The sequence below is a fragment of the Abramis brama genome, assembly GCF_963993115.1.
Source record: "Abramis brama genome assembly, chromosome: 2".
Lineage (NCBI taxonomy): Eukaryota > Metazoa > Chordata > Actinopteri > Cypriniformes > Leuciscidae > Abramis > Abramis brama.
The window spans coordinates 14,543,811-14,561,030 of record NC_139964.1 but is presented as its reverse complement, the minus strand read 5'-3'; the positions used below and the strand labels follow the sequence as shown (position 1 = coordinate 14,561,030).

General features: G+C 43.0%; 1 protein-coding gene across 1 annotated transcript in view; it reads left to right on the top strand.

The window, feature by feature from the left end:
- Window positions 1-1,107: 1,107 nt before the first annotated feature.
- The window catches only part of LOC311077711 (B-cell receptor CD22-like), a 65,163-nt gene continuing 49,050 nt past the window's right edge, over window positions 1,108-17,220 (top strand). Inside the window, exons 1-4 of the mRNA XM_084106314.1 lie at window positions 1,108-1,121; window positions 8,349-8,415; window positions 8,520-8,861; window positions 8,960-9,208. Coding sequence (XP_083962440.1) covers window positions 8,373-8,415; window positions 8,520-8,861; window positions 8,960-9,208 — 634 coding nt within the window. The 5' untranslated portion in view covers window positions 1,108-1,121; window positions 8,349-8,372. The remainder of the gene's footprint in view (window positions 1,122-8,348; window positions 8,416-8,519; window positions 8,862-8,959; window positions 9,209-17,220) is intronic.

Below are 17,220 nucleotides of genomic sequence, written 5' to 3'. Positions count from 1 at the left end.
CACCTTTTGGTGATACAACATAATCAAAGTCCCTTTCAAGGAAAGTTCATTTATTTGCAACCCTTTCAGGCAGGAACCCTTTGTCGCTCATGCAAGACCAACTCCTATATGCTTGAAGGGCAAAATATCTGAAAAACTGTTGGCCAAAGTCACATTTTAATAACATATTTCAATTTTACATGATCCATAAAGATCCATAAATGCTGTTTCTGATGCTCAAAAAAAGTGTTTATTTCAGGTTTATCCAGACAATTCCCAATTTGGATCTTTTATTTAGAAGTCAGGACTTCCATTACTAGAGCTGAAATATTTGGTATGTGAAAAGGCCTCAAGCGTTACTCTGACAGGACTGATTTCCTCTTCCTCTTTGGTGTGACTTCCCTCAGCGTCTCTCCATCGCTTAATGAAAGTCATGTGATCAACACTGCGATGCTGATGTCAAAAGTTCATGCATTTGTTTTTCTCACCTACAAAAGAGGAAGCAGTATTTAACAATGTTTAGAGACATGTGATGCATTCAAGAAGGTGAAGGCAACTGACACATTAAAAAACGTAATAGTTATCATGATAAAAACATTCAGATGAATCAATTCTGCTTCATCAGCGTGTTTAAAGTTCCTTATTTAACTTCCAGATTGCTATTAATCAGTAAATGGGAGGTTTATCAAGTGCACAGTTGGCAATGCTAGCGATGAAATGTGTGTTTTGACGTCACTGCCACTGCAATACCTTCCAGTGTTTTACAAGCTAGGATAGTTGGTCTGCATATGCAAATTAAAGTACAGTTATTCAAGCAATTATTTTCTCTGTTTCTTAAGAACAGGTTACTTGTCATTACAGTCTATTTGCAACTGATTAAATATAGATATTCCCAAGTTTGAAAACATTATTACATGAGCATCTTTATAAACTGATGTAAAGTTGCTCTCAGTTTAATGTTTATGCCTTTAGTCTAATGTTGTCTGTTAAAACTCTTCTTCTGCTCGATCTGCACTAGTTGAGGTGTCATAAGCTCATATTAAAATATAATGTGTTAATCACGTGTCATTCAGTGTGTGAAAACGCCTATACTGGTTTCATCCTGATCATTTGTAGTGCTGTCCCTGGTGTTGGTGAAACGGGTAAGAGCATGATTTTTATAACTGTTCTGTTAAATATCTTAAGTGTGGGGGATTTATGGGAGATTGGTTGGGGCTAGTTGTCACAGGGCTGTGTCTCAGTAACTATATGGTTTAAAATCAAAAGTCCAATAGCACAAAGTTTTCTCTAGCAGTGTTTTGTATGTTGGTGACAAAACCCTTTAAAACTTGAATATGTTAACAAGAAGTAACTGTATAATACAGGCTGACTATATAATGAAAGCTGCTGTCAATCAAAGGAGACGGGGAAAGGCTTTAGACAGTTCCTTACTCAAGCAGTGCAAAAATTATGGTTTCTGTCATTTTCTTGCATAAATAAAAGTATTTAATTGATTTCTGCTTGGCTTTAAGCTAAGAACTAGAGCGTATTTCTCTTTTAGTTCTCTGTTCAATCTCAAAATAGATGGTGCTCAATTTTCATAAGAAAAGGAAGATGAGGTCACTGGTGCTACATTAGGTGACCCACACACTTGTACATGTGCATGCGCAGCTATAGTCAAGATACAGGGGGTTTATGTTGATCTTGTGTCTTCATCTGTGTTCTCTGTGCTTCCATACATTTCTCAGTAGATCAAAGAATCATAAAGTCCGCTCTGGAACAGACACAGCGCACGAGTCCTCAGTCCACTTTCCCTCAGAATCTCCCAGTTTCCCAGTGGCTTTTCTCCATGACAATAACTGCAATTAACGCAATAATGCCCTATTCACACGGGATAAGTATTACCTGGTGACCTCTAGTCATTTGTAATAATTGCAGAGGTTGTCTGAGATCTTAATCCCGTGCGAATCGGCCATGTCTGTAATTTGTAAAGTAAAAATTCCCCCACAAATGACCGACCATATTTCGCCGAACACTGAGGTCCTGTGATAGTATTAGTCCCGTGCAAATCGGCATCTCTGTAATTTGGTGGGGTCGTTGTTAATTTTTTCAAGGTTTTTGTTTCCTGTGCGCTTTTTTATCCATCTTTCGTGAAGAATGGAGGCTGCGTTGGAGTGTTTTGATAGTATTTTGTGTGCTGGGTCATATCGCTATACAACATGATATGATGCAACTATACAATTTGCAGAAAAAGAAAGCTGAAAACCATCAGAAGAGCAAAAACAAAAGAATGATTAGATGGAGATGGATGACATGTATAGTAGCATGCGGTGAGGAACATTCTTGTGTTTATGATATATCCTACAGTTAGACCTATAATAATGACAATACATTTCCAAGCAATAGCCTATTGACATCATATCCGGGAGATAAGTCAGTAAATTCAAGTAAAACCACAGGCTTCGCTTATCCCGTGCGAATGCGCCACACAAAATTAATCAGCGCACGACTCCTCAGTCCACTCTCTCAGAATCTCCCAGTTTCCCAGTGGCTTTTATCTGTTTCTCCATTCCAATTACTGCAACAAGACACAGGTGTTTGTAGTTTTGCACTTGACCTGCTTAGGCATAGTCCACACGGACGCAGGTATTTTTATAACCAGAGTTTTTCCTCCTGCGTTTAAAAAAAAATCCTGTCCACACATGCTTGGTTTAAAAGAAATCTCCGCCTACATGAAAACACAAAATCATGCTATCACGCGCTGTCAAGAGCATGCCACACCAGCAGGTGGCGATCGTAAAGCCACGTTGGCCAATCAGAAGCCTGAATCAGAAGCAAAAACCCCGGTTCCCTTTCGTAAGGGAACTCCCGCTGCATCGATACTCGACGCTTTGGGGAATGCCTTCGGCATGACGCGCCTGAAGTCTGTAGTGGAACTACTGCAATCTTGATTGTTGCTGTGTCTTTTGTCACTCGTGACGTTGCATGTGATGGTGATCCGGAAGCTATATAAGGACAACGGTCTTCAGCTGTTCTGTCTTCAGCAAGCGTTCTGTGTGACTGTATTGTCTTATTTGGTGTTGTCTGTCTATCTCATATATATATGGCGAATATATAGAAACGATTCAGGCGGTGTGCGTCCCCTTGCCCACGCTATTTGAGTGAGGATGACACGCACTCGTTCTGTGTTGTTTGTCTGGGAGTGGAGCATGCACGGGCAGTGCTTGAGGGCGCTGTCTGTGCAAACAGTTTTCAGCTACATATGCTTCCTGCAGACCCAGCCACAATCTTCGTGTCAGGGCCTTCCCTTTTTCACTGATCTCCATACTGAGGTATCGAGATCGTGGAAAAATCCATGTTCATCTCAATTATTTTCCCCCCATGTATATATTTACTCATCCATTAGGGGATCTAATGAGAATGGTTATGAGGTGATGCCTCGGGTTGAGGAATATTTTGCGAAATATTTTCTCCCCGACATTGCGTCACCCCTGATAGCTCAGACACTTCCCTCCAAATCTCTTACATCGAATTTGTTAGGGAAATCATATATGGCGGTGGGTCGAGCCGGTGCATGCCTACACACGATGGGGTTATTACAGGCATACCAGGCTGACCTCCTCAAAAAGGTGGATGATAACTGGGAGGTCTCACTCAACGTAGCTGAATTATCTCTCCGTATTATTAAAGAGACGGCCCGTGCTATTGGCCGTTCTATGGCAGCACTAGTCGTCTCAGAGAGACATTTATGGCTTAATCGCTTGGGGGATCGGGGAGAAAGACAGGGCTTTCCTTCTCGATGCCCCCCTTTCGCCTTCTGGCCTCTTTGGCGATGCGGCAAGAACCGTTGTCGAGAGGCTTCAGGAGGCAGAGCGACAATCAGCTATGCCCAGTTGTCAGTCCAGGTCTCATGGGGTTGCTGCCAGGGGGCAGCCTCATGGGACAGCCGCCAGCTCCTCATATTTTGAGAAGGCTTGTGCCCCCCCGTATAAGGCTTGGGGCCAGAAGAAACATTCTCGCATGAAGCCTTCTATACCTCAGACAGGTCTGAGGACTATCTCTCGGGCTAAGATGGCTTCAACTAAGAGGTTTTGTCCTAACACGCGGACCCTTATGGGCGTTCCCCCAGGAGAGCGAGCACAGGAGTCTCGCCCCCTTATGCAGCCCTTAGGAAATCGATGTTTGCTTCCCACCGCCAATGGCGCTTCGGGACATTGGCTTCCAGCGAACACAAATCGCAGTATCTGCCCGAAAACGTTGCGGCCCTGTCGAGTTCGCCGCCTCTCAGGAGGTCTGTAGAAAGCATATTTCGGTTAGTTCCTGCCAGTTAGCTGCTTCAGGTCACCAAAGCCATTTGGAAAGTTATAGCCGAGGCCAGTCTCTGGGGACTGGTCCCCATAATGGCATATTTAGACACCCTGAGGGGTCTTCAAAATATAGCCAAGCGGGTCCTGCTTACAGTGGAGCTAATATACAAATATTATTTACTAAGGGTGGTTCACATGTCGGCCAGCCCCGAGCAGGGTCGGTTCTTGGAACAGAAAGTCTAGTCCCTCTAAACACAGGAAACCTCAAAGTGGGCTCTTCCTTGGTTACGGGAGCCCGGGTTCTACAGCCGGTACTTCATAGTTCCTGTGAGGGGAGGGGAGTTAGGCCTTGCTTCGGATCTCATGCTACTGGATCAACCTCCGAGGGGGTTCAGATTGAAGATACCGACTGTCAGTCAGACCAGCACCGAGGACTGGACTGTCGTGATAGATCCTCAAGCTCCTTAACTCCTCATTCCCTTCTAACCCCATCACAGGAAGTTTCCGAGATCTGCTTTTGGGGGAAAAGCACATCAGTTCTGGATTCTTCCATTCGGCCTAGTATTGTATCCCCACACCTCCTCGGAATGCATGGTCACTGTCCTAGCTCCATGGAGTCTTCAGGGCATCCTCATTCCCGTCCATTGACTACTAGAGCAGACGGTTCAACACCGAGGTGTTGTTCTGAGTCTCGTGAGGTGCTTGGGAATATGGCTCAGAGTCTAGGAAAAATCACTAGTGCCTCTTCAGAGAAATCGATTCCTGGGGGCGGTTACAGTCACGATGCAGGCACAATTGTCTCCAGCTCGGACATTTACCTTCCTGACCATAGTCATGAATATCAAGCTAGGCCAGGCCACCACTATATGACCTTATCAAAGAGTGGGCTTGCTGGCAGCAGTGTTCAACATACTATTCAAAGAGGGGGCAGTCATCCTGTTGAGGCAGGGGCGGCAGCCCGGGGATTTCAAACTCCACCCCAAGTTGGCTTTAGCCGGGATGGAGATTGGTGTGTCAGAGGTGGTCCCGTTTCCCCTTCATGTGGACAGCCACCTTCTGCGCCACCTCTCCCATGCTCTTCCAACCCCATCACAGGAAGTTTCCGAGATCTGCTTTTGGGGGAAAAGCACATCAGTTCTGGATTCTTCCATTCGGCCTAGTATTGTATCCCCGCACCTCCTCGGAATGCATGGTCACTGTCCTAGCTCCATGGAGTCTTCAGGGCATCCTCATTCCCGTCCATTGACTACTAGAGCAGACGGTTCAACACCGAGGTGTTGTTCTGAGTCTCGTGAGGTGCTTGGGAATATGGCTCCAAGTCTAGGAAAAATCACTAGTGCCTCTTCAGAGAAATCGATTCCTGGGGGCGGTTACAGTCACGATGCAGGCACAATTGTCTCCAGCTCGGACATTTACCTTCCTGACCATAGTCATGAATATCAAGCTAGGCCAGGCCACCACTATATGACCTTATCAAAGAGTGGGCTTGCTGGCAGCAGTGTTCAACATACTATTCTTTGGCCTGCTGTGCGTGGGGGCCCTGTAGTAGTGGCTCAGGACCAATGGGTTTTTCCCGAGAGGGAATCCACTCCGCATGACCAGAGTTACGCGCATATGCCCTCGTTTTCTGATCATGGGGAGGAAGTTATGGTTTCTGCTCCTAGAACCTGTGTTGGAAACACAGGGTCTGAGGAAATTTCAGAGAGGTCATCAGGTTCTATTTTTGACAGACAATACGTCGGTGGTCTCTCTGATCAAAGAGGGGGCAGTCATCCTGTTGAGGCAGGGGCGGCAGCCCGGGGGATTTGCACGGGACTAATACTATCACAGGACCTCAAACTCCACCCCAAGTTGGCTTTAGCTGGGATGGAGATTGGTGTGTCAGAGGTGGTCCCGTTTCCCCTTCATGTGGACGGCCACCTTCTGCGCCACCTCTCCCATGCTCTTCCAGCTCCGCTGGGTCTGGATATCATGATACAGACATGGTTGAGGCCACGTCTGTGTATGTTTTCCCCGATTGTTCTGCCCCCGGGGGTTCTAGAGTACAAAGGGGTTCGGCAGTACGGGATCAGCTTACTCTTAGTAGCCCCGTACTGACTGGCCCGAATATGGCTTCCAAACATCTGGGCTCTCCTGGCAGGCCTTCCGTGGTAAATCCGGATCAGGATGGTCCTCCCTCCTTGGTCCGAGGTCATGATATTTCACCCTTGGCTGAAGCCCAAGAAGCTGCTGGATTGACCCCTGAGGGGGACCAATTCACAAATGCTGGTCTCTCAACCGAGGTCGTTGAGACCATTCTAAACTCTAGAGCCCCCTCCATGAGGAAACTTTATGCATTTAAATGGAAAATTTTCATGTCATGGTGCAGAGAACGTCAGTTGGACCCAGTTAACTGCCCAGTGGCTTCAGTACTGGTGTTCCTCCAGAATCGTTTCTCTGACGGGCTCTCCCCGTCCACGCTTAATGTCTATGTGGCGGCTATATCAGCCTTCCACACACCTTTAAGGGTGGGCACGCTGGGGACACACCCACTCATTATTTGTTTCCTTTGTGGAGCCAGGAGGATGAGGCCTGCCATCCAGCCTAGGGTCCCCACGTGGGACCTGGCAGTGGTCCTCGGAGGGTTATCCCTGACACCCTTCGAACCCCTGGATAAGGTGTCTGAGAAATTTTTATCCTTTAAGGTAGCCTTCCTGCTCGCTATTACTTCCCTGAAACGAGTTGGCGACCTGCAGGCACTATCTGTGGCTCCCTCTTGCCTCGAATTCACTCCTGGCAGAGTGAGAGCCATTCTCCACCCTAGACCTGGCTACGTGCCTCGAGTTCACTCCTGGCAGAGTGAGAGCCATTCTCCACCCTAGACCTGGCTACGTGCCTAAGCTGCCCACGAATGTGGCACGGTCTATAATCCTTCAGGCCTTTCATCCTCCACCGCATGTGTTGGCTGATCAAGCTAAATTACACTTGTTATGCCCGGTCCGGGCTCTTGAGGCCTATGTACATAGGACCTCGGGCTGGAGGAAGTCGGACCAGCTGTTTGTGTGTTTTGGGTTATCCAAGAAGGGTTCCCTGGTCTCCAAACAGACTATTAGCAAGTGGATAGTAGAGGCTATTTCTTCAGCTTACGAGATGCGCAATCTGCCTTTACCTCTCCTGATAAAAGCTCACTCAACTAGAGGAGTGGCATCCTCTAGAGCCTTGCTAGCAGGGGTTTCTCTTCAAGAGGTCTTGAGTGTGCCAGATTGCTTCACACCAGGGCGGGGTCTCTCAGTGTGGCGGCGTGGGTATTCGTTCCCCAAAGCGTTGAGTATCGATGCAGCGGGAGTTCCCTTACGAAAGGGAACGTCTCGGGTTACTATTGTAACCCTCGTTCCCTGAGTAGGGAACGAGACGCTGCATCCCTCGGCCACACTTTTCAAGCTCCTGAGAACGACTTGCTTCGACCCTTTAAAAGCTGACACGGCTATGTTCCGTTGGGAACGAGGGATACAATAGTAACCCGAGACGTTTTACTGTCTACACGACAACACTGCAACTGGCGTTTCTGAAAATCCTCACCCTGGCAGGGGTTTTCAAAAATGTTCGGTTTCAGTGACCTGATACTGCGTTTCCGTGTGGACGAACGGCCGAACCGCATAAAAAAGTCACGGTTATAAAAATACCCGTGTCTGTGTGGAGAAGGTCTTACTCTCCGCTCATCTCCATCTCAAGTCTCTCTATCCCACTGCAGACTTCACTGCACCACACCGCCCTCGCTACAGATATATATACTGTCTAATATATTTGATGAAACATCTAATGCAATGAGAATATGAAAAACTTAATGTGTAACAACGAGACAGAAACGACAAGACTTGCATAAACCGCCAGGACTAGTCTTACAAGTTAGTCATCACATTTTCTTCTTTAAAACTGTTCATAAATTTATGTCAGTTACATAAAAACGTACATTTGACTAATCTGATACCGAAAAGTGTGACTGACTGATCATACTAGATCTTAAGACACTGTCTTAACGTAATGGCTATATTTATGTAACTGGCCCTTAAAGTTGAAAAATAAGCCACTGTACATTTGTTGTAGGTGTTGATAGTGACATCAGTCAGAATGGCTCCTCCTCTTCCTCTGATCGTTCTTCTCATGATTCATGGTTAGTCAATTCAACACTTCAGAAACACTCAAGATAAATTTGATACTTTAATTTTATATGCACAAGCTGCTGCTAAATTGTTCAGGATAAATTCTGTGTTTCAGGGGTTTCTAGTGCTGATTGGGGTGTGAGTTACAGTCCTTCACACAACTGTGCACTAAAGGACTCAACAGTGATAATGAGATGCACTTATACATACCCTACTGGACATCAGATCAAGAAAGTGTTCTGGACAAAAGGCCCAATACAAGAGGGTGTTGTGCTTCTAGATCTGTCTGAGGACCCTGAATACAGTCAGAGGCTTCAGTATCTGGGAGATAAACAGCAGAACTGCACCGTCAGACTGAGTCATGTGACACTGAAGGATTCACACATGTACTATTTCAGATTCATCACTGATAAAGACAAATGGATTGGTAAACCTGGTGTAACTCTTACTGTCACAGGTGACTTTGGTGAGGTTTATCTCTTCTTCTGTGCATTATGTTGAATAATAATCAGTGTATGGCAGCAGCACTAGATATAATGTGTGTGTTGTGTTCAGATCTTCAGGTGGAGTCTCCTGAGAGAGTGACAGAGGGAGATTCAGTCACTCTGAGATGTAAAAGCAGCTGCGCTCTGACTGACAGAGCAACATTCATCTGGTACAGAAACTCACAGCCATTAACTGAGAGAAGAGACAGAAACAATGAACTCCTGCTGCAGTCAGTCAGAAGAGAGGATTCAGGCAGATATAGCTGTGCTGTAGACGGACACACTCACATCTCTCCTGCTGTTCAGCTCAATGTCATGTGTGAGTACAGATTCATTAGTTCTTTTTAAAAACCAGAGATTGTGTTTGAATGAGATGATTTAAATATTTAATTTTTGTCCTGTGTTAGATCCTCCAAAGAACGTCTCAGTGTCCATCAGTCCATCTGGTGTAATAGTGGAGGGAGATTCAGTGACTCTGAACTGCAGCAGTGACTCAAACCCTCCTGCAGAAATCAGCTGGTTTAAAGGAGGAACGATTGTAGGATCTGGAAGAATCTACAACATCTCAAAGATCAGCTCTGATGACAGTGGAGAATACAAGTGCAAGTCCATCAATGAACATGGAGAGAAATACTCTGATAATGTGACTTTAAACGTCATGTGTGAGTTTATTATAAAACATAAGATGCTAATTCTCTGTTTTGATTAATTTGGTTCATATTAGTCATTTTAAAAATGTGTCAGAGGTCTTAAATAATTTGGTGATTGTTATTAGACCCACCCAGGAACGTCTCAGTGTTGATGAGTGGATCTGGTGTAATAGTGGAGGGAGATTCAGTGACTCTGAACTGCATCAGTGACTCAAACCCTCCTGCTCTGAACTTCAGCTGGTTTAAGGAGAATGAAACCTCAGCTGTTGGATCTGGACAGAGTTTCAGTGCACTACAGAGTGGACGCTTCTACTGTCAGGCTCACAATCAACATGGATCTCAGAGATCAGACGCTGTAACTGTCACTGTTAAAGGTAGCGCGGCTCATATACTTACATTACTCTTTCTATAGTGACTCAAATTAATCTGTTCAGATGTTTTACTCTTTTGTCTCAGTTGCAGGACGTCTGGTGATATTATACATATCCATTGGAGGGGTTTGTGGAGCTGCAGTGATCATTACGATGTTAGTGATTTGGTAAGATGTGTGTCTGTGGTACTCTCTCGTGTGTGTGAATGAATGACTGAGTTAGAAAGTTGTGAATTCAGTGAGATGTCATGATGAACGTGAACTAAGGCAAAATTTCCCATCCTATCTTTCCACACTGACAGCTACTCAGTTAGTTATTGAATAATGAAATCTGAAGCTCACATCATTACTGCAGTAAATCCTGAAGATAGACCAGATTTCATCACATTCAAAACAGCAGTGCAACATCCTATAGAAAAATACCATTAGTTCAAATAATATCTGTGTATTAATCATCAAATAGGTTCTGATTGGGTGTAATTGTTTCAAATCATTGTCTTTAAAGGGGAACCAGGTGTATGAAAAAGAGAAATGACACACAGGAATCTCAGGTGAGAAAAAATAATTTGGTTTTCCGTAGTTTACTAAATTTATTTGTAACTAAAAGTAAAAGTCTGAATTAGTGACTTTTTCTAGTGAGTTGTTTATAGACATTATTTATTTTCTCTTTATTCTGTTTTTTTTTTCTTTAATGGCAAAGATGAATCATCCCAGACCTGATCATGACAGACGCGACGCTTATGATGTTGAATTGAGTGATCATGTGTATGAGAATGTAACGGTAAGTGTTGTAAGTGTTTCCTACAAAAGACTAAACTCTCTTCACCTATAGCCAAAAGGAATTAAACGCTCAATGTCAGTGTGGAAATATCTATATTGACTAAGTATATGGGAATTTAAATAACACACTCCGGTTTTTACTTTGTCTTCATTCATAAAGGCTCCTCAACTTGATGATTGTAAACCCGAACTGGACTCCTCTCTGTATGAAAATCTTCCAGTAAGTAAGAATACCCACTAGATAGAGACAAAACCCAATCTATTAGCCTTTCCTCTTGACACATGTTGTTGATGCTTTTATTTAAATATTTCATTATTAATGTTTTCACTTTCTTTCTTTCTTATTCTTTCTTTCTTATTCAGACTAACAAGAAGAGGCTGTAGTGTTTTGGACACAGTAAATATTACAGCCTTTATGCATCTCTTTGTGGGAGGAGCCCTGAATGATTGACAGGAGTGCCATGATGACGTGTGACTGAAGTAATTAAGGGATCGTTTTATAGATGGATGTGCGATAATGAAAGTGAAGTGTTAATGAATTTATGTAAAACTGTGTAATCACTATAGTGTGTTTCTCTTTATGCTTTTTTATCATGTATGAATCTTACTTCATTGAGGTTATTACTATTTTTGACCGTGAGTATCGGTATTGTTCATGTTTCCAATAAAAGGCAGAAAAAAATAAGGCTCTAGTGTAAAATTCCACACTTTTCTGTAATTCAATAAATCAAGAATAACAGCATAATAAATATTAAAGACCATTACATTTAGATATTGCTAGAGATAAAAAAAAAATAGATCAAACTACATAAGATTATTAATATAAGGATTACTGCACAAAACTAGAATGCATTTCCGGAGGAACTGCGAAGTGTGCTTGCTCGGGTGCGGTTCACTAACGTTAGCAGGTAGTGGATAAGGGTGCGTTGAAGTTTGCTTGATCTGAGAATTGGCAGCTCTGTGAAATGTAATACAACAGTGCCACCTACTGTCTAAATGCATTAACATTAAAAGTGTGAGGTGAAACTCTTTTGCATAGACATAAGTAAATGGATTTGTCAATTAGCCTGAAATAAAAAAATAAAAAAAACATTCAGATCTTGTGCATCCTCACATTGGAGTCCCGAGTTCATGTACAAAGTTTGGTTTCGATACGTGACAGCATTCCTGAGATATGGACGACTTCCTGTTTGGCGACTACGCCGCCAATTTCATTTGGCTGAGACGGGCAAACGCTTCCGAAAATCAAAAATCCTTCTAGTAACTTTTATGAGGCTTGGTCCAAGGATCATGTACGTCCAGTTTCGTGAAGTTTGGACCAAATTTGTGACCTGTGAAAATTTTGTTTCGCTTTCTGTTCAATCCAATATGGCGGACAAACGACATGGACTCGTGATGTCATCTTCGCAAGCATCTTACACCGGTACTGACTTTTAAAGTTGGAATGGTGTCTCTCTCTCAAAGGGCCTAGGCGCAGGAGCTGGCCAAAATTTCTCTCCCTGGAATAAGAAGAAGAAGAAGAAGAAAACTTAAGAAGAACAATAAGTGTGCTGCTTTCAGCAAGCACACTTATTAACTTTTGTTTTCTATAGTGCCTTTAAAGGAGCTTCTCAAAGCGCTTACAGTATAAGACAATACAAGTAAAGTAATAAACAAAATACAAAATAAATCAAACAAAAAAAGCATAGGTGGATTAAATAAACAAGAAACCAGCAATGATTACCACAATCAACAATAACCTAACTTTCCTAACCAAACCTAACAAACAGTTTTTAAATGCGTTTTAAAAATTCCAAGCAATTAGCTTTTCTGCAGCTGAAAAGAATAGTATTGGGACGAAATTCTGCAATATCTCTGAGATATAAAAAAAAAAGAACAACGTTAACAACGTTTTGTACACAAGGGTCAAATGTTAATGGGGAATCAAAGATAACTCCTAGATTCCTTAATTTCCTCTGAAACTCAAATACAGAACCATCAGAACCACAGAACCAACCAAACAGGCGGCTATAAAAGTAATGTCATAAAAGTCATTACATTTGTGAGTCATAAAAATGTTCAAAAACCAGATTGAAGTTGCTCAAAAAGATTACTAACAAAAAGATGGTTATGCAACTGTGAAGCTACAACTCATTCTAAAATTTTAGCCAGGAAAGGAAGATTTGACATAGGTCGATTAGTTATTTAAAGGCACACTAAGCAGTTTCCGTTTTTCTCAAACAGCGACCCCTAGAGTCACTGTCCAGTACTTGTATTAAACGTTACTGTTGTAAATACCACTCACGCAGAGCCGTCGTTTTCTTTTCCTTGACTCTTCCGACTGTGCTTTCTTTGTTTTCTCCGTCGACTCTGCCATGATTCACGTCTGAAATGTGTGCTAGTGTCTTCCATAGAGGCTGCTTCATATGTTGTTGATGTATGAGACGTCGTGCCATATAGCCAGTGTTGTGCCTGAACGCGTTCATTGAACGATAGTTCATGAACTCGTTCATATTTTGGGCGAACGTGAACTGAACGTACCGTATTACTGCCTGATGAACGTTACTGTGAACTCGTTCATTCTGGTGTCTGTGAACGCCACGCTCTCTCAGTTTAACTTTGTTCAATAGGATGCCAGATTTCTATAGAGCCTTCCAGGCGAAAACCCACCTAAAACCCACTGTAAACCGGCCTTAATATGTAGCGGAAAAAACACCCAATCTGGCAACACCAACCACCAGTGTCTATTGACTCTCTTGTTCGATCTCGTTCATCAAAATGAACAAATCTTTTTTCGAGTCATTTCGTTCATTTAAGGGGCTTTAAATGTTATACTATTAACTGGCAAATTCCCCAAACACATCCACCTACGCAATCTTGATCATATTCTGAATTAAGAAATCATTATAATGCAGTCAAAAATCGTTTACAGGGAACATAAATAATTACTTTACCTCGAGTCTTTCGTTTATTTGTCACGTGACAGACACAATGAATGGATCGTTCATGAACGACTCTTCACTTACCTTACAAATCAAATCAAAACAAAAAGCAGCAAGGAGGCGTCGTATGATCATTTAAACGAGTTTTATGACAAGGTCGGTGAGGAAGGGGAAAATCTGACGCATAGCTTCAGTGTTAAAACTGATAAAATAATTGTCTGTGGTTCTATATAGGCTGTGGTAATCATTTTTAAAAATATTATCTCGCAGCAACATGGAAAAAAAAGAACTATGAACTAGTTCATTTTTGGAACTGTGAACTGAACTTTGAACTAGTTCATGTAGAAAGTGAACTTTCCCAACACTGCATATAGCAAATTGAACTGTAACAAGTGAGGCAAGATCAGGTTGCACAAAATTCTGAAAACAGGGCACCCGAAAAACTTGCCACACTCGCATTAGAACTAAAGGAGAGGAAGGTTATTGTGATAGCATGGAGCAGAGCACTTGATTTCACAGACCTTGCGAGGAGCAAATAAATCCCAGGTTAATAGCCAGTGCATTATTTAGCTGTGAGATATCATCATCCAAGGGCGTTGAGCCCAATTCAGTAAGAGATGAGACAACAACAGTTGCAAATACTGTCTGATCAGTTGATTTCCACAGTTAAACAAGCGCTTACAGCAGCAAACTATGGGATCCAGAATTTATTTGTGACATGGCCTTCCTCACAGATTATATGACTGTGCATCTGAATTATCTGAACACACAGTTACAAGGTCGGTCTCAGACTGTTTCAGACCTCTATGCGCATATGAATGCTTTCCAGCGTAAACTTAACCTTATTCACTGCGGATTTTCGTCCAGTCCGGCAAAATTGACACACTTCTCTGCCTGCGAGGAGATGTGCAAAGATGCTCCCAAATGCAAGAGGTCTTTCGCCAAGAAAGTCTACAAGAGCAGTTCAGAATTCACTTCCAGGTCTTTCACATCATCCAGCCTTGCATGTGTCAGGGTATTGTAAAAGTTGTGTTGTTCTATCCAGCCCACCAGGGGGACTCAAGGAGAACTGAATGCACAAGTTACACACGAGTAAGTGTGTTCCTGATGTAAACAAGCAGAATACAGTGTTGTTCCATGCAGCTCTTCAAAAAACCTCAAGAGTGATTAATGCCTCCTTGTTAAAGGGGTCATATAATGGTTCATGCACTTTTACAAGTTGATTGTACTGAAATGTGTGTTGGCAGTGCCTGTACACAACCATCATAAAATGATATAAATCCATCCAGTGTTTTTTTTTTAAATCTTCTTATATGTTTTCTCCTGTCTCAAATCAAGCTGTTCGATATTGTGACGTCACAATATCGACGCCCCTCCCACGATGGTTGATTGACAGTTAGCGTTTCAACACAGACCCGCCCTCGCGCCCTCGTGAGCGAGCTGTCAATCATAGCACGCGCCGACGCGCGTTCATTGTTGATAGCTGGAACACTGAGTAGAATGGCGTCGGTGGGGGGGCAGAACTGGGCCCTCATTAAATTATTGAATAATAAAAATAAAAATAAGGCTTATTTGTGGAAAAAAAATGTAATATTTGAGTTACATAAAAGCTTTTTATTTGTTTTCTTCCTAATTGTCCTTGAAATAGTGGCCAAGAACCCCCCCACCCCCAAAACAAAAATGGTTTGGCCACTGATCAAAATTTGATGTTGTCATTTAATTTGAAGTTCGGAACGCTCAAAATGTCCGGTCAGCACAAATCCGGTGCTCAGAAAAGGAAAGAAAAGAGAAGAAGAGAAGAAGAAAATAGAGGCCTGGGAGATTTTCTAAACAAATATTTAAAAAAAAGCCAGTGACGGTGAAGCTGGAACTAGTAAAGTCAACGTAGAGCAAGGTAAGAAACATCGCAGCAAACGTTTACGAGCCTTGTCAGGAGTTATGTCAGCTGAATGGGCGGAACGCTTTTTAGAGAAAATAAGGCAACTTTTTTTCTTTTCTTTTTTAGCACAAGTCACGCGGTAATTCAGGAGAAATTTTTTTCCAAATGTTCCACGTGAAACTGCGGTCTTCCGACCTTTTACCTTCTATAGTGTCAATTGATTTGGATTAATATGCACGAGGGAGAGAGAGCAAAACAGCGCTCGACGTGTTGTTTGAAGGCCCATCTAAGATTATCTCGTCCCGGGCCCAGGCAAGACTGTCAGCTGGCCTGCAGCTGTCAGTGCGGAGCCTGAAGAGGTGCAGCTAGAACACTGGTCACATCGGTTGTACGTTTGCAGCTAGAACTCTACAAACTTATATTGCGAGCCTTCGATCCCTCCATTACCATTACTCCTAGTTTAGAGGCTAATAATGCAATCAGAGTGCTGACCCACTAAACGCTGTCCAATTAGAGACAAAACGAAGACGCAATTGTTTTCTGGGACTGGTTTGTGTGGTTGTGGTTTTCTATAAAATAAACAGTGGTCATGTGTTCAAGGTTTCTGGAAGTTCATTGGCTCAGGGAAGGTGCTGTGTATGCGTGTACCTCAAAGGAAGGAAATAGTTAATACAGAGAGGTTAGAGATTTTTTACAAAATTGTTTACAACTGCCCCTAGATTTCCATCAAAATACAAGTATACAAAAAGGCTTCAATTCTTCTGTGGGGTTTACAATTACTTTTATCAGGAATGGCAGATAATTGTATAAGGCATGCAAAAGTGTATGATTTTTCTCCCACCTGAACCTTGGCTGTCCTCACTCTGGTGTCAGTTACGGAGAATACTTCTGACACCTTTCCCACAGGCCAGAGAGCTCTGGGTAGCTAAGCATCCATGATCAGCAACGTAGGGCCATCCCGATGTCATTTTTGACGACTTTTGAAGTCCAGGCAGGCAGAATTTTAGGTAATGTCTCCAGAATTGGTTGGCAAGGATCTGGATCTAGCTGTGATGACATCGGCTGACCGGCTCAGACTGGGGGAATACTGTCAGGGGGAGTGAAGCATCTGGCCCCCCCATCAGGAGACAATTTGGAGTAATGAGGTCAGGATCAGAAACATCAGATGGTGTATATCCCAGTGGTTTGGATTCCTTCAGTCTCCACCAGCACAGTTTGAAGGACCTCAAAATTCACTGATTGAGTTCCTAGAGTATCCATCAATGCGTTTTTCAAAAAGCGAATTTCTCGCTCCCAGCATCCAAAGTGTGGTGAGTTAGGAGCGTGAAATGGAATTGAATCTGCTGTTTAGCCAATTGTCTCTGCAGATCTGGAACAAGAGCTGTAAAAGCTCAGCTGTGATAATACTGCCTCTTTGGGTGTTCTACATTTGGCCATGTTCTTGACACGCAAGAGAAGGGTTGTATATCGCTTGACACCATCCACCTCGACTCTTACGGTCTTCCTTTCCAGGAGTTCCACGACATCCTGCTCCAGTCTGGATATGATGCAAATCTTTTTATTGCACCAGGGCAGTGCGTACATCTGATAAAAACATTTAGATTAATGAATTCTGCTTTATCTGCGTGTTTTATGTTCTTTATTTAACTTCCAGATTGCTATTAATAAATCAGTAAATTGGAGGTTTGTCAAATGCACAGTTGGCGATGCTGGAGATGAAGTGTTTTTTTG